Source organism: Coturnix japonica, chromosome 11 (assembly GCF_054131305.1).
Source record: "Coturnix japonica strain WE chromosome 11, WE-NBRP24, whole genome shotgun sequence".
Taxonomy (NCBI): domain Eukaryota; kingdom Metazoa; phylum Chordata; class Aves; order Galliformes; family Phasianidae; genus Coturnix; species Coturnix japonica.
Genome location: NC_140673.1, coordinates 1,794,513 through 1,815,706, shown reverse-complemented (window position 1 = coordinate 1,815,706; position 21,194 = coordinate 1,794,513). Strand labels below are relative to the sequence as shown.

The 21,194-nt window shown below is 38.4% G+C and overlaps 1 protein-coding gene across 6 annotated transcripts in view; it reads right to left on the bottom strand.

Moving 5' to 3' along the window:
* HMCN1 (hemicentin 1) overlaps positions 1 to 21,194 on the bottom strand; it is a 184,835-nt gene that overhangs the window by 21,784 nt on the left and 141,857 nt on the right. For 4 of the 6 annotated variants that reach the window (XM_085510830.1, XM_085510831.1, XM_085510832.1 and 1 more), the window contains 25 exons: positions 20,882 to 21,006; positions 19,013 to 19,196; positions 18,750 to 18,847; positions 18,066 to 18,344; positions 17,320 to 17,510; positions 15,370 to 15,451; positions 14,508 to 14,644; positions 11,362 to 11,503; positions 10,129 to 10,273; positions 9,152 to 9,279; positions 8,593 to 8,749; positions 8,293 to 8,414; positions 7,942 to 8,106; positions 7,603 to 7,710; positions 7,256 to 7,393; positions 6,989 to 7,123; positions 6,458 to 6,727; positions 5,918 to 6,108; positions 5,344 to 5,605; positions 4,649 to 4,783; positions 3,899 to 4,089; positions 3,101 to 3,182; positions 2,088 to 2,357; positions 1,459 to 1,629; positions 974 to 1,144 (listed from right to left, as the gene is read on the bottom strand). In XM_085510830.1, the coding sequence (XP_085366956.1) occupies positions 974 to 1,144; positions 1,459 to 1,629; positions 2,088 to 2,357; positions 3,101 to 3,182; positions 3,899 to 4,089; positions 4,649 to 4,783; positions 5,344 to 5,605; positions 5,918 to 6,108; positions 6,458 to 6,727; positions 6,989 to 7,123; positions 7,256 to 7,393; positions 7,603 to 7,710; positions 7,942 to 8,106; positions 8,293 to 8,414; positions 8,593 to 8,749; positions 9,152 to 9,279; positions 10,129 to 10,273; positions 11,362 to 11,503; positions 14,508 to 14,644; positions 15,370 to 15,451; positions 17,320 to 17,510; positions 18,066 to 18,344; positions 18,750 to 18,847; positions 19,013 to 19,196; positions 20,882 to 21,006 (4,079 nt within the window). The remainder of the gene's footprint in view (positions 1 to 973; positions 1,145 to 1,458; positions 1,630 to 2,087; positions 2,358 to 3,100; positions 3,183 to 3,898; positions 4,090 to 4,648; positions 4,784 to 5,343; positions 5,606 to 5,917; positions 6,109 to 6,457; positions 6,728 to 6,988; positions 7,124 to 7,255; positions 7,394 to 7,602; positions 7,711 to 7,941; positions 8,107 to 8,292; positions 8,415 to 8,592; positions 8,750 to 9,151; positions 9,280 to 10,128; positions 10,274 to 11,361; positions 11,504 to 14,507; positions 14,645 to 15,369; positions 15,452 to 17,319; positions 17,511 to 18,065; positions 18,345 to 18,749; positions 18,848 to 19,012; positions 19,197 to 20,881; positions 21,007 to 21,194) is intronic. The other 2 variants (XM_085510827.1, XM_085510829.1) reach the window with 1 other exon arrangement.

Sequence of the window (21,194 nt, the reverse complement as noted above, 5' to 3'; positions counted from 1 at the left end):
TGTGAGGGAGGGGGACTGCTGCAGAGCCTCAGCCGCGTCTGCATGCCTTTCCCACAGCTCTCACTGCATGGGCCCCATGGAAGCCAGGAGCTCCACTCACCATCAGCTGCAAAGTCAGTACAGCCACACAACTGTTCAAACTATTCAGCGGCTTTAACTTGACATTACAGCTACACAGCCAATGGCAAAATAAACATTGAAGAAGAAAAACAAAACAAAAATTGTCTACCTTTTAAAATACTGATAAGTAAAATACTCTGAATAAGCCCTTAAGAAAACCTTCACTTCAAGCAAAAGCTGAACCTGGTGAGAAGTTTCCAAAAGAGAGATCCTTTCCTTCTCATTTCCTGAATATACCTTCTCACCTGATTAAAACCTTTAAACAGCAGAACAGAACAATTTGATCAAATCTGGAGTTAAACTGGATGTGACAGCCTCACACTAGGCCAAAGGTCTTAGCCTGGGAAAGGAATGCTAGCAAAAAGCTGGTGCACTGCCTTTGGTGGGTACCAGTAAGCAGGAACAAGGACTTTGTTACCAAGACCTACAGAAATGAATCTCAGGCTATGGATGGACACAATTTTGTGACAGCAGCAAAGCCAAGTGAATGGGAAAAATCCATATAATGAAAACTGCACAGAAGGAAACACGCTAGCAGCAATAAACTATGAATAAACTACATCCTGTCAAATGCAGTAAGTACTACACCAAGACAGGAAAGAAATCTTAAAATGCAGTTTAAGCCAGGAGAAAAACATGTGACTGAAAATTTTAAAAGCAGAGGAAAAATGCTGCTAATTTCATAAATTATTATTGGTGTGCCTTATATGGCCTTCCCCCCCACCCCCATTTTAATTGGTTTTGTGGGGTATGTTTAGAGCATTAGCATTTTTATTCAGTGGGGAAAAGAAATTGCTGGGATAAAAAAAAAAAAGCCCCTTACACAGCCAATTCTGCAACAACGTTCTCCTACCTGGACAAAACCCAACATTGCACATGATGAAATCCACAGCACTGCCACTGCATGGCTTCCCATTGTGCTGGGCTGGTGGGTTACTGCAGGTTCTGGTCCTGGTCCTGTTCCCTTGTCCACAGCTCTTTGAACACTCCTCCCAAAGCCCCCATTCGGACCAGTTGCCATCAACTAAGAAACAGAAATTTTCAGCTTGAATTAAAATCCTTTAAAACAAACAAACAGAAAACTGCATGTGCATAGACTTCCTTTCCACAAAACTCAAGGTGAATTTCACCCTGTCAGAAAAATTCATCTGTTTAATGGTGAAAATGGTATATTACTGAAGCACCTGACATAGTATCATAGTATCATAGTCTCGTGCGGGTTGGAAGGGACCTTAGAGATCATCGAGTCCAACCCCCCGGGATTAGAGCCTCCTGTGTAGCAGAGCGGCACTTCTACCACATAAGGCAAATAAAAAAATATATTGATCTATTAAATACCTGGACATGGCTTGTTGTGGCAGCTGCGCACATCTGTGTCAGGCCCCTCACATAGCCTCCCACCATTTGCTGGAAGGGGGTTGTTGCATCGACGAGTGCGCTCCTGAACACCCTGACCACATGTTACACTGCAAGGTTGCCATTCAAGCCAATCTGAAAATCCACCATGCACTGCAGAGGGAAAAATGGTGTTCTGTTGGGAACACGTATTTATGATGACAGCTCTTAAGATTGAGAGAGCAAAGAAGAAAACATACTTCAGAAGCCATGCTTGGAAATCCAACCTGCTTCAAGTCCTTACTACTGCAGAAATGTCTTACTGCAGTTCAGAGATCACTTTAGATGCTCTGATTATGTTCCTAAATGCTTCTCCTTCAGAGATACAATTATATACATTCTAAGGATGGGATCAAGTTCAAGATCTTTCATTATTTTTTATATACAGCTAGATGAGTGCAATCAGAGGAACAAAACAGCATGAAGCACAAACCCACTGAGACATCTCAGAACAGCTCTAACATGCACCTAATTCATACATGGAAGGGATAAGATAAAGTCTTGTTACTATCAATTTATGCTGGAATCTACTAGTTTGAAAGTTATTGCCCTGAAAGTTATTGTGCACCTACCCTGGACAGTCAGTGGAACTCTAGCAAGAACAGATCCCATTAGATTCCTTGCTACACACTCATACTCAGATGTATCTTCCTTCTGTGCTGCAATAATATGCAGGGAGCCATTAGACAAGACAGTCACCCTGTCATTGCTCACAAGTGGATGACCTTGGCGAGACCATCTGATGGCTGGAGGGGGTTCTCCACTGGCCTGGCAGTTCAGCATTGCTGTAGCACCAGCTTCAACAGTGGTTGCTGCAGGCTCAATGGTGATGACTGGAGGACCTGAAAGAGAAAGGCTTTAGGCAACAGCACATGGGTACATTCTTCCATTATAGGAAGTATTAAATGTCTGGTCAGAAAAGGTAAAACAACCTAGTCTCTTTATTTTGACAAACTATTATCATTCATCTTCCACTGTCAAATGATAGAACATGCGAGTTAAATCAACACCAATAAGACCGTTTTTAATGTGTAGCAACCTGAGGGCCAAAATTAGGAAGACTGTGTCCCACTCCCACATTACACTTTAAAAAAACCTGCAGAAAGATGCAACTAACTATGTCCTGGGGCAACTGATATAAGGCACACATCCAGATTGCTTGAGTCTACTACCTCAACACCAAGTGATAAAATTTTACAGCCAGTAGCAAAAAAATCCAAAATATTATTTCTGCAAAACATAAAATATTAGCATTCATCTCACGTAACTTTCTCAATTTAAAGGTCAGGTGTAGTTTAATCCAGTTGTACATAAAACTGAGAGAAATGGGCCCTCTTCAGAAGATGATTCATCCCTGCCCTAAGTTGATTTCTAAGATGAATGAACTACATGTGCTCATCCTTCACGTGCTTTCCTTCCTTGACCTCAGTTGCCAACCTCACTACTAACAGTGAAAGATGAGATAAATGTTAACCTGAAGTATATTGAAGTGCCCGACCTTCAAAACCAACAGGAGCTGCAAATCCTGCAAAGGGAGATTACTACTCTCATTTAGTGGCATAAGGCTTATCGTTTAGTGCCTTACTTTGAAGGGTGAGCGTTAGACTGCGTTCCACCACACCAGCATCGTTGGTTGCCACACACTTGTAGCCACCAGCATCTTCGTTCTAAAGAACAAAAGGCAAATAATCATGTAACCTGTCCACGTGGATATAACAAGGGTTTCAGTTTTCTTTATGTGAGTGAATCTTCTGTAGTACAACATGGCATAAACTGGATTCTAAGAGGCACACTGTTAAATGTTAAGACTTTATCCAATATATTGCCATTATTAACAGATAACACTGTAAATAACTTCTACTGTAATTATTCCATTTTTTAATTTCCTTTGATTCAGATCAGACCTCTTTTTTTTTTTTTCTTTCCCTAAATAACTGCAAAGAAGCTATTGCTTCTAACTCTATTATAAAATAAAGATTTACATGGATTTACAGCCAGGGGGCGTGGGAAAAAGGATCTTGTCATTCCTGTTGGATACTTGGATGTTACAAATTTGCACTTGCATAACATAATTGCTTTCCAGCTGATCTTAATGGGCAGAACCCAGGCTCTCTTAAAGGTCCAAAATAAAATTTCCATTTAACTGGGTGTCAAGATTTCATACGCCAAATAATGGTATGTAGATACAGACTTTCTGACAATTAAAGGAAGTGACAGTTCCCTGACTTTTGTTACAGTAATTTGAGTATGATTTTAGAGTGACTTAAAGGTAAAAATAAACTGTGTTCAGTATCCAGTCTCACTGTTTCAAAATGATATGATCTGGAACCCTGTATTTGTTAACTGCAGTGCCAAAACACATCACAACAGAACAGGAACTCACTACAGTGCCATAGATAGCAAGAGAACCATTGCTAAGATGTCGGATCCTCTTGCTAATCTGAACGCCCACTCCTTCTTTGCTCCACTGGATGGTTGGAGGTGGATCCCCTCTAACTTCACAGTTCAGCATAGCATTACCACCCAAGGGCTCAATTTGGCTAGGATGGTAATCCCCACTGAAGACCGGAGGCTCTGAAAAAAACAAGTGGTAGCAAACAAATAGCAGAAGGAAAATAAAATACCCTGAGTGGAATTGTTCAAAGAAATTGTTCATCCCTAACTTTAAGACTTACAAAATGTGAATTTCAATCTGTTTCTATTTTATTCCCATTCATCCAAAAAAAAAAAGGTACCAAATAATGTGACAAATGCAAAGACTGAGAGAAGAAGAGCAGCTGCATGGAGAAAGTGCTTTGGTGGACAAATAGCTTGATGTGAACCAGTAGTGTGTGCTCGCAGCCTGCAAGGCCAACTGTATCCCAAAATTATTTACTCAGAGGGTGGTGAGGCACTGCCGCAGGCTGCTTAGAGAAGTTTCCAGTGTCCCATTCAGGAGGTGTCAGACTGGATGGGGCCCCGCACAGTCTGAACTGCTGGGTGGCAACAAACACATGGCAGGGGGTTGGAACTATATGATCTTTGAGGTCCCACTCCACCCAAACTATTCTATGATTCTGTGATTCTCTGTTAATATGAACATGGCTGCAGGAATCTCTGACAGTGATCACAACTGCTGCTTTTTTATACATACCTTTGACATACACAAAACCAATAGCTCTGATGGAGCCAACTGTGTTTTCTGCTGTGCATGCATAGGTACCAGAGTCATCTTTAGATACACTTTCAATAACAAGTTCACTGTGTCCACTTACATCATCATACCGTGCTGAAGGGAGAACACACAGCAAAGGATTACTTCAATGATTTTAAACATATGCATCTGAATAGCTGATATTTCTTAAGACTGTTTTAAAGTGCTATTCAGCAGAAATGGCATTGTGCCATTTCATTTCTAAGACATCTCAGAATTGCACAGAAAAGTCACAGCTACATTTTCCCACATGTGCACAATCACAAAAGTTGTCCTACAGTTTCAAGCTTTATGCACCTGTATTCTTTGCACTGCTGAGACTTTCTTCATACTTAAGAGAAATAACTTTAATTGTTGGATGTTGAGTAAATGTCATCAAATACTGTGTGTTTTTAATGTGTTACCTTATTGGTTACAGAATAGGAACAATTTCTTAATTATCCTTCTTGCAGCTGTGTCTCAGGAGCAATTTAATCACATGACTGCATAATACTTAAAATATTTATTCTGTGCTCAATCACTGCCTGACAAGCTCATTATCTCTAGGATTTTTCCTCTCCTTATTCTAAATCAACTGCAGTTCTGTGAGAGGAAAAAATCTAGAGCAGAATGACCAGCAACATAGTATCTCCCACCTGGAATTATGTTATTGTTAAAAGTCCAAGATATTCTGGGCACGGGTACCCCAGTTGCTCTGCAAGTTAATCTAAGTTGTTCTCCTTTAGTCAAAGTTACATCTCCAGGCAGTTCAGTAAAAGCTGGGAGTACGTGAACAACGAGGGTGACAGTATGCGTGTCTTCTCCAGCAACATTCTTAGCAGTACAGGTGTAAGTGCCAGAATCTTCAGGCTGAAAGAAAAAGCGCTCGGGTAGCTGTATCTTACACAATGTTAGCACCTGTAATGGCAATGGAATATCAAAACATTTAAAAATAGCATTTGGTAGAAAGGTTCATCTGAACTCCTGCTTCCTCTGTTTTTGAAAGATGGCCTTATACTTGTTTTTCTCCATTCTGAGAAATTATCACTACATGTTTTTTTGCAGACGTTTTACTCAACAGTGGAAAATAAAACATTTATAATGACTTTAAAATATTAAGAACAAGAAGGCAAAAAAAGAGACTAATCCTTAAATTGGTGAAAATGAAGAGAAGTAGGGTTGCATCACATCCAAGCTAGTCAAGTCACATCTTACATTTAGTGAACTTACAACAACGTTGTCCAAAATGAGGTCTCCACCTGGCACAGCCTTGTATTTTCCCGCTATCTCTGCTAACAGTGTATTGTCCTTCTTCCAGTTTATTACTGGTGTTGGAATTCCATCTGCCACACAGGCCAGAACAGCACGGGAATCCTCCACGACCGTGTAATGTGCCTCCATACTGTGAATCTTGGGTGGAGCTGTAAAAATATGTATGCACTTAAATAAACATTTTTAAAGTTCCTTTTGTAAAAACATACAATATTGGATTGAAGAGACTTGAATCTTCTGTACTGTTTCTTGAATCCACCAATGACTTTCCATTAAGCATGCCACAGAGCATGTGAAATACATGCTATAAAGAAGAAATTGACTTAAAGGAAAGTAATGCTCTTCCTGAGTTTGACAAACTGTCTGATAGTACAAACCAATAAAATTCACAGATCAAATAGCCCTATTTTCCTGATCTTCTCCATTACATCCCAGCTCCTCACCCTCCACAGGTCCATACTGTCACAGTACACCTTGTGTACATATAGCCCTACTCACTCTGCACAACAAGTTCCATGCTGGAACTCCTGGACCCTGCCACGTTTGCAGCTATGCATGTGTATTGGCCCGTGTCACCAGGCTGCACAAACACAATCTGCAGTGCCCCAGTGCTAAGGATTCTTCTTCTCATGGATTCCGTTACTTGCTGGCCATCTTTATGCCAACTGATCTCTGGCCCAGGGTTGCCTTTGGCATCACAGTGTAGAGTGACAGATTGATCAACAGGAACAACATACTTCTTCGGGTGGGACTTGATGACAGGAGGGACTGAAAAAGGATTACAAAAATTTAGAGAAGATAGAGATGATGTAAGAAACATGGATTTCTCAATGAAAACAAGCCTAAAAGCATACATTGATCCTAAAGTAGACAACTAAAGGGAATAAACCTCCTGGGCTCTACTTCATGTCACATCACATAGGAAAGCATTAGGACCTGTTATGCTGCTTATATTTAGGTTTTGCAAACAGAAAACATGCATGAATTTATTGTCTATAAATCACTACAAGAGTTTAGAATTTGATTTACCTTGAACTTTCAGTTTGATTTTCCCCAGAGCAGTGCCGGCTGGATTTTGAGCAACACATGTGTAAGTGCCAGCATCTTCAACAGCTGATTCTGTAATCTGTAAGCTGCCATTGGGAAGAACCATGTAACTGTTTCCTGAAACAAATGTAAGCAAAGAATGGATTTCATTTTTTCTTTTTAAAAGAATGAAGTTGGACATTCACAAAACAGAGAGAAAGTTTCTGAGTTCCAGCAAATTGGGTTGAATTACAGACTGTAAGAGGATACCTGTTGACATTATATTGATACCCTCCTTTTGCCACATTATTATGGGTTGAGGTGTTCCCACTGCTTCACATGGTAACAGAACGGGATTGTTCACAACGACATCCAGCATCCCTGGCTGAATTTGGATAATGGGTGGTTCTGTGGAACACAATGAAAGGCAAAATGTCAACTGGTAAATGTTCAAGGCTAGAAAATACAGAAGACATTCTAAATTCTGCCATCCTTATAGAGAGCTCAGTGGAAGTGCTACTGACAGTCCAGTCTGTGCTCATCTTTACTCTGTGGCACAACCACATATTATGGAAGCAAAGTTTTCTTACAGAATGCATTTTCTTTTCCCACCTTACCCTGAACGTGAAGAGTTGTGTGCTTATGAGCAGAACCAGCTGTGTTCCGTGCCACACAGGTGTACCGACCTGCATGTGCTAACTGAACAGCAGGAATTTCAACAGCACCTGCAGCAGAAAGAGAGCGCATTATAGCACATGGCAGTACCCTGCATCCACGGAGAATCTCCTGCAGCACTCACCTTAAGAGGTCTATATTTTTATTCTAAATAAAGAAAAGGGTTTTTGTTGTTTGTTTGTTTTTGAGGAATTACTTGTATCTAATTAATTACTTCTAGATGTGCATAATCCATCCCTTTCTTTAGTTTTCTGTATCTGGACTCCAGCCTTGCACAGTACCTGAAGGGAGAATTCTGTAGCCATCTCCTCTGGGAAGTAACTTTATGCCATTTTTGGTCCAATGAACTGAAGGAACAGGAACCCCCGAGGCAGTGCAGGAAATTACTACTGGAGACAGCTTTGTTACCAAGAGATCTGTGGCTTCATCAGCTATGGACGGGGGAACTAAAAACAAAGATCAGTGTTGTTAGTCCATTTTCATTTGTTATGAATTCTAGAAAGAAACTCATCTTTCTTAGGAATACCAAAGACTTAAGGATATCATAAAGTAAACAAAGTCTCATCCTAGCACTGGTATATCCTAAAGAAATTCTAAGACCCATACACCTTTAACAGTGATATTCCCTCTACCTTGAACAGTGAGCTCAACTGCTCTTTGATCTTCTCCTGCATCATTTGACACAAAGCATTCATAGACAGCAGTGTCATCCAAAGTTGGAGAAATGATTACTAAGGAACCTGAAGACAGAAGTCTGAACAAAGAAAAAAGAAGAAAGTAAAAGCTAGTAAAATACTTCCTTTTCTCCTCAGGTAATCAGACAACAAATTGTGTTGGCTATATAAAATTACATTTCGGTATGGATAGTTGTTAAAGTGCCAAGTTAATCCCCATGAATTTTAAACCCACAGTGAAAAGAAAACATCCCTCACCTGTAAGTATTCTGGTTCTGGTCAAGACTAAGCAGATGCCCATTCTTTTTCCAGCTAACTACTGGCCTGGGGGTTCCAGTGGCTTCACAGGGCAGAGTGGTCTGCACATTTACAGTAACTGTAATATTAGTATGTCCAGAAGCAATATTTGGAGGAACTAAGGACAAACAAAGACTAATTATTCACAATAATTGCACACATGCTCACATACCTATATACAGAGCTGCGCTGCCTGTAAACATTTACTTAATTATTATAAATAGAGTAATTTGGTGGTAATGAACCTACTAAACATGAAGCATTGGATGTGTTGAGTCTTCCTATTTTCATATGGTGTGCACACAACCGGTAAAAAGGAAAAGATATTTTCTTTTTATAAATGTTTGCATTGTGTTCCTAAGGCTGTAAATTCCCATTTAAAAACAAGACAAAACAAAAACATACACAGTAACTGAAAAAGGGCAAAACTTCCAAGCATATCAGACTGAACAAGAAAAAATGATACAAAAGTACTTCAGATTTGAGAAAACGTATATTTATCTAAAACCAAAACTTTTACCAAGGACTTGCAGATCAATTTGTTTGTGCTCGGTGCCTGCTGCATTAGTTGCCATACACATGTATCTTCCTGTGTCAGTAACATGTACTGAGTGGATTTGTAGAGATCCATCCTCTAATATGGAATATCTGAAACAAAGCCACATTGTTTTTCCCCCACTACCCAACCAACAGAACCATTAGCTACCCTGACAGGACAGAAGACACAGGATGACATAGGTTGCACAAAAATGGTCTCAACACACGGTGTCTAATTTGGGCACATACAGTTTCCTCATTTACTGCACCTATCATGATTTCACTCTTTTCCAGCACATCTACTTTCCAGATAAGTTATAAAATCAAATTGGCACAGTGCTTCTATATACATGACGACAGATTTGCAGATGTCTAGAGCACCTTTTTTTATTTACATTAATTTAATCTAAAAACAACAACAACAAAAACAAAAAACAAACCAAAACAAAAAATTGTATATTTTATTTTTTCTTTGAAATACAATTGAATTCTTAAGCACTTGCTCGGTTCTAGAAAATGCCCAGCTATTTCCCCCTCCAAACAATCAGAAGACAGGAATCACTTATTGATGGTTAGGCCATATGTATTAAGTTTTATTATATCAGAAATTACAAAGGATACTCAAGGAGCTCTTTGTCTGGATGACATTGCTCAGCTTCATCATAAAAAATTCAGATATAAAAAAAGTAAATATCTCCCATATTTATTGTTCAAATTTCAAAAGCAACCAAAGGGTGAAATCCTTAGTACTGCTACATTTCCATAGAACAGCTTCTCCAAGCCACTATTTCTACCACTGGATTTTTCATATTTGGGTCTATTTGAAATGACAGTATTGACAGCAGTTCTGAGCTGTGAAACCAAAACTCATTTACAAGTCCTACATGTCTAATTATGCTTTCTGTACCTGGTGTATTCTTAAAAAACTGAGAAGAACTTATTTTGACTACAGGACAATACCTTGTGTTGTTTCCATTAAAAACAGCCCCATCTTTCCTCCATGCAATTCTGGGGGCTGGTACTCCTTTTGCAGTACAATCCAGAACAGCAGATGAGTTTAAATGGACAACAGTAGTCTGAGGGCCACTTTGGATTGTTGGAGCCTCTGTCAAGGGAAAATCCCAGATGCTATCAGAAAAAGAACTTTTAGGCCGCACTAATTGAAACAGGACACATGTAAGCAGATGCAGTAATGAAGAAACTTACAGTAGTAAGTTTCTTACCATTTTGTCTAGTACAAGGTATTTGCTACTATTCAAAATGAGATAAAAAACAAGAAGTCTGTCTTAAATGCATTGTAAATATCATTTTAGCTAGTAACTGCAAGGATTATCATATAGCTAAAATTGCCAAAGAGTTTATGACATTTAATTCAGCAAAATAAGACTGTGAAATTATATCCTTCCTGTAATTAAATTAAGGAGAAACAAGAATTTTAAGTGGACAGCAAATAACAGCCTTGGAGGGACTCAGTGTCATGCAAGTTTATATGACTGAGTTATTAATAGAACAGAAAACATTTATCTTTAGTGTGAGAACAGAATTGTTTCTCACCAGTCTACAGCTGAGAAAATAAACAGGTTTACACTGAAATTCAAGAAATACAACAGGCTTAGTGCAATGGAGGTCAGGAATTTGGATGCAAGGCCCTGGATATACAAGGCTCTCCAAACCCTATGTTCCTACCATCGCCTGCTTGTAGATTCAGAAAAGCCACAGTTTTCAAGTAGCTTGAAAAACTGGTGATGAAACCTGCAAGCCCACCGAGATACCAGTGAAATGCTTTAACAATTTGTATAAATGTGTCAAGGAGCATTTCTTAGTCTTGTATCTGCATGTCAGTCTGGACATATTCTGCCTCTGAACCAGGATCACAGAATCGCAGGGGTTGGAAAGGACCTCAAGAGATCAAGCCCAACCCTCTTGCTAAAGTAGAATGCGTAGCAGGAACATAATGAGCCAAAGAGGGAGCTGTAGTGGGTCTACAGCTGGTCCCCCAGTGAGGGGGACAGTTGTGAACTGGGATGGCGACACACATGAGGTAACTAACACACCTGGTCCCATAGCTCAGATACAGCCTATGTGGCCAGCGCTTGGTTAAAAAACAGACTTCCAATGCTTCCTTCCCATTTAAGCCCCAGCAGAAATACCATGCAAAGAGCAGAATGCACAAGAATGAATCCATGATTTTACCATGTACTGCCAGCATGAACTCCCTGGTCATTTTTCCTGCAATATTACTTGCCACACACGTATAGTTTGCTGTATCACCGAGGTCAGCATTATTGATTTGCATGTATCGCCCACTGGATAGGATTCGAATTCGAGGAGTTCCCTAAAGGGAGAGAGAGAGAGAGAGAGTCAGTTGGATTTAATTTTACTGTTGTTCTCTTTCTAAAGATTGAGCTTTTTTTTTTTTTTTTTTTTTTTTTTTTTTTTGGTGCAGAGTAAGAGCAGCTATGAAAGATGGCCAAGGTTAACTCAGGGGACAGAATTAACTGTTAGCTTAGCTGTGAAGACAAAAGGATAAACCAAGTTCTAAGAGTTACCATTGCTTAGTGGCTCCAACTTGAAAACCCTTCTGGCACTTCTGCTCAATAAGATAGCATTTAGGGTTACTTTGCCAAAAGGGTTTTCAGGGTTTTTATAGAAAAGGGATAACAAATAGCAAATTTCCCCCAAATCTATGCATGATACAAGGAGGAAAAACACCAGTTTCTCTACAGTGTTCTTTTAATTTTATAGTCTTAACCAGACAGGATACAGCATAAAACTTGCCTAAGTTTACTAGATAGCATTTTTGGATTGAAGAGCATGACTCTTTTAAGTACTAGAATGACGCTAGAGCAGCTGTTCAGTAGTCAATTTGAAATCAAAGCTTTTTTTTTTTGCTTTTTTTTTCTTTTTTAACCATAACTAGACTGGATCAGAACTGAATGAACAACTGACAGTGCACCAAATACACTGGGTTTTAACCAGACTGCGTTAAAAAGACAGTTTAAAAAAAAGAAAATGAAGAAACAAACAAACAAACATGAACACTGGATAACTTTCAAAGCTGACATTCCCATCTGCTCTTTGGCTTGGAGACCTGCAGACAGCAACCACCACATAGAAGTAAAATATCTCCAGTTCTGCACTGCTTTGCACTATCATCCAAGTGCTCTGGTCTCACACCAGGCACCAGCACAGATGTACTATCACCAGCAGTGTTGGTCTCACAGGTGAAATGATACAAACACAAGTTCAGCAATTCTTTTAGTGTCTAGATAAAGATAGATTAGGTCAAGACACTACTTATTTTAGTAACACTCAATGTAAATTTTAAAATCAATGAAGAGTGCAAGGACTATGACCACCAAAGCTATTCCAAGCTAGATCTTTCTAGAGTTCTGTTAGAGCAGGCAATGGTGCTGCACAACTATGCTACTGAACACAGCCAGGTTCTTGTGTTGACATCAGATCAGAAAAAAAAACAAACCAAAAAACAGGAGGAAAGACACTCTTCATTACAAGGCTATTTCAAAAAGCAGTGATAACTTAAATTGAAGCAACGTAGTCTGGAAACTTGACTACCTCCAATCAGATTTTGTTTCTGTGAAACCTCACTGTTTCCAAGGTAAGGGGTATCCCATGCCATATAAGCACCTTTCTTCCCATATCCAGGGACAATTCTTTCCCAGATGCTTACTAACAGTAGGTTATTACACTTCTTTGAGGTTAAGAAAACAGTAAAGCATTCAAGGAGGACACTAATGCTTTCCTGATATTTGGAGTATCATATTTATACAAGCTCAGCTGAAGGAAGGAATGGATGGTAGTTAACAAAATAAAACTACATTTGCTACACAAAGTACACCTGGTAAATTAGGAGGCCCACATCTGGACAAAATTTATAACAGCATTACTTTCAAGAATACTGTCAGAGAAGAGCCCATTGTACAAACAGAATGCCTTTACACTGTTATAAAACAAAAGGTAGGAAATCAGTCCAATTGCATAACCAAGATGCCTCAGTCCTCACAAATGGACACAAATCTCTGAAGCGACAGATCTAATATTACGTAAGTTAAACCCCAGGTGTTCAGCTAAACATCTAGGTCTACTACATCTAGTGCTGCTACACCACTTTATTTCTGGTATTTCTAAAAGTGATTCCTTTTCACAATTTATTTTAGTGAAGATGTAGAATTTAAAAAAACAAACAAACTTCAAGTGCTGCTTACAACACTATAGCTTTTCAAGAAAGACTGAGGTAGAAGTATTCATGTTTAACTTCCAGGCCTTGTTTGAACTTGCATACACAAAAAAAAAGTCTGTACCCAGCAATCAAGGGAAGAGCACATCTCTTACACTTGTCTAGTTTTTATACGATATGCAAGGTAACATTATTCCCCAGCAGCATTTATTAAGATATAATTGCTCACCTTATTCTCATTTCTTCCATAAATATTTAATTGTTCTAAGTTTACAATAGTGGAAGAGTCTGAGGAACGGGCTCTCACAGGTACTGCACAGAAGCAGGCTTTTGAATAAAGACTACTGATGGACTACAACTATGGGAGACATACGAGTTACATATTATGAATTAAGAAGAATTTTCTCCTTATTCATAAATTAAGACCGACAGAGGGAAAATTACGTTGAATTAATAACTGAATTTAAATTGAGCTGTTGGAAAGAATCTGTTTCCTGAGTGATCCTAAGGAAAATGATAAATAATTAAAAAACAAAACAAACAAACAAAAAAACCCACCACCTTTCTGCTGAAACTGTGCTAATCTTGCTAGTTTTCTTTCAGCCACCAAGGACTCTATGCCTTGTATGACAGTACTTTGAAGTATGAGCGAAAGAGATGCATTTGATACAAAACTGTGTTGGTTGGTAACACATTCTGCTTTTCTTGTTTTCCTTTTTTTTTTTTTTTCCTCCAACATAAAGAATTGTAATTCCCTCCTAAATGCGACTAGAATATGAGGATGCATAGTATACCCAAAGGAAACATATAATGTAGTCTTTTCTCAGCTACCTTTCCTGGGAAGCCATTCAGGAAGTATACCGAAGGCTTCTAGGATTGTTCAGAGGATCCAGGAGGAGCAAGAGATCCCCCTAAAGGAAGAAAGAACAAGTAACAGTGGGATGGCCACTTCACATGCTTACTAGCTTCAGGTACTCATTTAAGACTAACTGTATTTGTATTGGGGTAACTCAGCTAGAATTTGAGGAACTGTAACTTGACTGCACTGGAGGGGCAAGTGAGTAGAGTAAGAAACCTCAAGCACTGTGTGTAAAAAACAAAAGGAGCAACAGATTAATACAAATAGTGTAACCGCTAATACCTCTAGAAGTTTCCCATTTTTAAGCCATGAGATTGTCGGAGGTGGTACAGCATCTGACTTGCATTCCAGTATAACTTGCCTGTTCCGCAATACAGTGAGGTTCTGCAGGCCACTGGTACCAGAAATATTAGGAGGAACTGTTAGAAAAAGTAAGGAAAATAAACACCATGGTTTTGAGCTATCATTAAAACCATACTTTAAAAAATCATTTTACTTCTCAATATTTAAAACAAAGGAAAAGCTACAGTGCCACAATTTAGTACTACTTTACAATATCTTACACTTGCTTAACTGGTGAAACTGTCTCTTAAGTCACATACTGAAAATTACTGCAACAGAAATTAAAATCAATTCTCAGCAAGGACATTAACATCAAAGCCAGACAGAGCAGAGACCACAGAAGTTCCACAAACTCTTCATGAAACATGGCGGTTACAACCCTCAAGAAGAAACCTGAAGCATACTGTAGAACTCCAGAAGTTCTCTTTATACTGCCTTTACTGACATTACATTTAATGTATTCTAAATATATATACACTTTTCTACTGAAGTAGTAAGATCTTAGGTATCAGTATACTTTATACTTTTTTGTAAGTACAATAAATTCATTTCAGCTGAACAAAGATGCAGAACACAAATATCTATAACCTATTCACAATAGGAGGTGTGAACTGCATTAGGTGGAATTTTCCCTTTTTAATGCATGTCAATGGAGTTGACCTTATTCAGAAATGTTAATTACCATATAGTATAATATAATTTTCTTAAAACACGTAATTAAAGAAGTAAGCTGTTAAATGTGATACACTACATCTTTGTAGTTTACAGTTTAATTTAGGAAATAAATATTCCTCAAACTTACCATGCACTCTTACTAAATATTCCTTATCATCATCCCCTGCTGGGCTAAATGCCACGCATGTGTATCGTCCTGCATCCTCAACCTGGAAACACATGGAAACTTTCAGTAAGAGTTCCAGCATACGGGAACAATTCAGGAAAGCAGTAAAATACAAACACTGAAGCAACAGTAACAGTTAAAAGTAAAGACAACAGATAAGGAAAACCTGAGAATAAACGAGAAAAGTTCTAAGAATCACAAAACTGACTCCTTGGGTTTGGCCTGGGAGGGACTTTAAAACCCATTCAGTTCCAACTCCCTGCTGTGGGCTGGAGCATTGTTCTGGGAAACTTTCACCTCTTACCACCATAGTATTATGCAGACATGACTTAGGAGTGGAAAGACTATAATCTCTGAGGATAATGCACTTCCAGCAAATTCATCTTCTCTGTGATAACTTTCTGCAACACACAATCCATGAACATGGAAGTTGCTATAGGTACCCATCTATGCAAGAGTAAATTCTGGGTAGTAAGGAAGCCTTTTTATTCACACATCAATAGTCCAAATGTTATAGCATAATATTATGCTTTTTCTTTCCTGTAAGCTTCTTATTACAAAGACAAGAAGCATTTACTTGACAAACAAAACTAGCCACAGATTGTCCATCATCCTGAGCCACATCCCCCTTGTAGTTGGTGACATCCAGTCTGGATATAGTAATTCTGTACATATTATTTTTCCATGGGCCTTTTTATTCTCTGAAAGAATCTGAAAACGTTTGTATCATCTTTAGTTATTTTTAACTTTCACACAGATTACAGCAAAGACAGTTTTTTTTTTCTTTTTTTCTCTGCAATCTAAGGCTTATGCATGTGAAAAGCAAATGGATATCAGGCAAATCTGAGGTAGTAGAAAGAGGAGAAACACTGAGGAGGAACTATCAAATAACAAAATGTCATGGTTTTGTAATGTTGCTGTCAATATTCCACATCATAACATCATGTGCAGTATGGATCATTAAAAGGTTCATACTCCAGTTCCGTGGAATAACAACATCCTAAATACTCAGCTCTCAGAAGAAAACTACGAATCCCAGAAGACTTTACAGTCAGAGATAAGTCATGGGAGGAGGACCTATATAATCTCACTCCCAGGCTGGAGCTCTCTCTCTCAGACTCTGGGAGAGTGGGAAGCATTCCAGCCGTGTCGCCTAGAGTTCACAGTAGGCCTCTCAGTATTCAGGGACTCTCTCTATTTTGTTCGATTTATTAGCCTCATATTGTACTATATTGTGTTATCTTGTATTCCGGTATCGTATTTAGTAAAATAAGTCTTTTCTCCTTAGTTTGCCGCCGCTGTTCTCTTTTCCCATTCCCCTTTTCCCTTCCCATTTGGGCTGGGGCCACTACGGGGCGGCTATCCCCTGTGATGAGCACAGGTAGATCTAGGTAACCCATGACACAAAAGAAAAGCAAGTAACAAAGCAAGTAAGAGTAACAAGGGTCAAACAGGCAGGAAATGAACATAAATAGGCTGCAAATGCACATTATAATATATACATAATTAGATTTTAACAGATATGTAAGATAACATAATACATTATGTAATTGTACAATAGATTATAGATAAAACCAGAAATAAACACAAAAAAGGCACAAGTCTCTAGTTTTGATTGTTCAGCTTTCTAAGAAGAAAGATAAACAAATAAAGAAGTTTCGGAACTCTAAAATGAACTTGAATAATGCTCAGAAGAGGCAGAAATGCTAGGTCACTCAACCCATAGTACTACAACTTTTTCTGAATAAAAAAATTCAAGGCAAGGCTTGAGAAGTGCATCCTCTAACTGCACATGCACAAGAGCTTTATAGAAGGTTTCAGGACCTCTGTTAGGATGGTCCTACCAGCAGGCAATTCTGGATGCTGCTCTAGCGTTAGCAATTTGAGACTACTTTGATAAAGTTGTTTCACCTGAGCACTAGTTATTCGAAGCCCTTCTCTTATGACATGAATGTTGTTATTCTGCAGAAGCAGGCGCCCATCCTTCATCCATGAGATTTTGGGGATTGGAATGCCAGTAGAGATGCAAAGAAGCTCAAGGGGGTTGTTGACAATCACAGAGAGCTCTTCCAGTTGATCTGAACCATTGATTTGAGGTGGTTCTATGGAAGGAAAATAAATCAAACCTAACCCACAGACCTGTAGTTGGTTTGTTGAATTAGTCTGCACTAGTACTATTTCTGGCTGTTACTAGTACTATTTCTGGCTACTACTCATGGGATTTCCATCTGTATCTTTCTAGTAACCTGCATATTATGTGAAATTGAATTAGAAGTTAGAAGTTGCTTTAATAATCTCAGGTAAAAATCTTTATTACACAGTATCAGTGAAGATTTTTATTAGCCCTTTTGCTGTTGTACATTCAGTTACACCTTTAGCTTTGCTATCAACTTGTCAAGCAGAATTTCTACCACCCAAAGCTGTATATTTAATCAGATTACTTTCTACATCGGTTTACTATTAATTAGCATTTCTGGTACTTCTGAAATCTTGGGTAAAAATACATATTAGTTTACATGTTAGTTATTTTCCATTTCCTTCCTTGACTTCTTTCACACAAAAAATGTTTCCTGAAAATACTTTACCCCTTGAGATTTTAAAATAGTAGATACATGTCTACTGCCCACATTTTGTTCAACTGACAGGTAAACACTTACCCAACACTTTTAGGGAAAAGTGCTTGCTGACATCTCCTGCTTTATTGGATGCTATACAGGTGTATTTGCCTATGTCACCAATCTCTGCTTTTACAAAATGAAGAACCATTCCTTGGTTACTTATAGTCTGGTGAGCTCCAAGGTTCAATGGATGTCCATTTTTAAACCAAGAGACAGCAGGGGCAGGAGTGCCATCAGTAAAACACTTTAGTGAAGCTGTACTGCCTTTTACTACAGTCACTTCCTCTGTTCCTCTTGCATTATCCAGGCTTGGTGGTACTGAAGAGAAACAAAGATCTGATTCACACAGAGAATGCAATAATAAAGATGACCAGCATGCAGCTTCCTTTCTGCATCTCCTCACACCTCGTAAGTTTATGTTGAGTGAGTCAAAATTCACTTCAGGATTATACGTGATCAGTCATTCTAAAAAACAAACAAACAAACAAACACCACCACCAACAAAAAAAACAACCCAACATGCTATGGGTGGCATTTCAAATAAGGACTCTTCCAGGGTTGAAACAATCTCCATTAAAAACATATCTATACATTAGAAAGTAGATGTTTTTCTATTTAAGTCTGATATACTTTCATGGAGATCTACAACTTTGCGTTACTGTGAAAGAAAACTGAAGAACTGAGTAATAGATCCTTTAAATTGAGCATTTCAGAGAAACTCACCAAAAATTTGAAGGTTATAATGCTTGTTGTCCACTCCAGCTCTGCTAGATGCTACACAAGTGTACACACCAGCATCAGATATTTGGACTCGGAAAAGCCTAAGGAGAAAAATCAACTAAATTCAGCTGTAAATGGAATAAAGTATACACCATTATTACAGCATAGTTCTAGTCAAATCTCACTCTTGCTTCCAACAAATGCTATCAGATATGCTGATACAGCAAAAGACCCAGGCAGCTTATTTAAAATAAGTGAGAACCAACCTCAGGATTTGCCCAGCTGACAGTAGCCTGATCCGGGAGGAGACAGACAGAGGAAGGCCATTCTTTAGCCAGTTTATCTGTGGAGAGGGTGTTCCAGTAGCAGAACATCCAATATTTATGGAGGTGTCCAAAAGGGCAGTGAGGTCCTCTGGTTCACTTTTATTGTTGGTTATTGTTGGAGGAACTGCAATTTGTAAATGTTGAAAAGGAGGATGTTAAGACTGGCTTTTAAAAATCACTCCACATATGCATTCTTGCCATGCTTGAAAGCCTAAGAAATGCTGCACTTAGTATCCCATAGGCATTCAAATCAGAAAAGACTCCCTTATTTTTTTTTAAACAGTAAAACCTCTAACAATAATAAGAAGCAGCAATAAGTAGTAATTGCCACGATTAAAACCAGATATATAGTCGAATGATAATAGCACTCCCTTTCATTTGCTTGTTCAGGCTGTAGCAAAAGAGACCTTTGGTCTCAGAACCTGAAGCTCATGAGGAAAAAAAAAATTAGGAGGGAGCAAGTGGTCAAGCATTAGAGGGGATCAGCTGAACCTCTTAAGAGCCAAATACAAGTTTACAGTTTGCTGCTTAATATGTTTACTTCAATACATCTTCAATACAGTGAAAGCTAGAATTGTGCGGGAAGAAAGGTAATGTATTAACTTCAGGACATATAAAATGATAATTTTCAAATACAGAAAACTTTAAAGTGACTGGTTAAATAATCTGAAAGTTAACCCTAACATAACACCAGTTTTGGCTGTTCCTTTGCTTGGTTTTGTAGTGTAAAAGTCTTTTGCCCTGGGAGCAAGAAAGGACTCACTATACAAATTCTCAAGCACATAAAGCTTTGCATTCTAGTTGTCTTGGGGTCCCATCACATACCATGACAGCTGTAAAGATAGAAGAGAACTTAAGCTAATTATTGCTTGAGCCTCAGCCAATAAAAACGAATCAAAACAGCTCCCAGTACTGTATAGTGCCTTTCTGACCCCAAAAGATCCAGTGGGGGTGGTTTGTTGTTTTTTAATTTTTTTTTTAGTATTATTATATTGGAGGTCATATCTTGCTGCTCTGGCTAAACTCATATTTCAATTGATTCTGAGTCTCAGTGTACAACTAGGACTGACACTAACTTTCATGCTAGTCATAGTACTTAGAATCATAGAATGGCCTAGGTTGAAAAAGACCACAACGATCATCCCCCCTGCTATGTGCAGGGTCACCAACCACTAGACCAGGAACACATTTTGCCTCAAAATAAATAAAACATCCATACAGTCCAAGGGTAAAGAATAACTATGTTGTCCTCTGTATATCTTTCTGTGTACAAAGAATTTCATCCCAAATGATATCATTTTTCTTTAAAACTCTTAACAGGCAATTTTTCAGGATAGAGGAGAGCATAAACAATTAGTTTCCTGCCATATTACTTTGACAAGAATTAATGCTGATTAACTGATAAACAAAAAAAAAGCAGTATGATGGTAAATGAGTCTCAAGAGCATCTCTACAAGAAAAATAAAAATCACCGCAAGCAGAATTCTTCTACTGTGAAATACACCAAAGGAACTCATTTCTGTTTGTCTCAAAACATACCTAACAGTAACTTTAATATTTCATCATTTGCAAAAAAATCCTGTGTAATATACTGTGCTATGTACAGTACATGAAATTGTAAACAAACACATGTAATATTACAGTGAAAACAGGCATTCTCATAGTTTCATAGTCTCATAGTTTCGTGCGGGTTGGAAGGGACCTTAGAGATCATCGAGTCCAGCCATTCATTTCTTGGCCCTCTCTTGGGAGTGCTTACAAAAATAGGACTATGAACTAAATTTCAGTTTTGTAACTGTGAAAACTCACCATATACAATCAAGCTGAAAATTTGCTCCTCTTCTCCTGCAGGATTGGTAGCCACACAAGTGTATTTTCCTGTATCAGAAGTAAGAGCTCTGAAGATATTTAATGTGCTGCCATCTGGAGCTACACTACAAGGAAGGTAATAAAACACTGAGTTTGTTTATGTATTACTATGATTAGGCAAAATAAGCAGTCAATTTCATACGTTTAAGTCGACTCCCTTGATTTTCCTGGGAGTTCCTCTACAAAACCACTATTTTTTTTGAAAACTATTATTATTAGAGATAGGCAGGAAGTTTATCTTAGATACATCCTA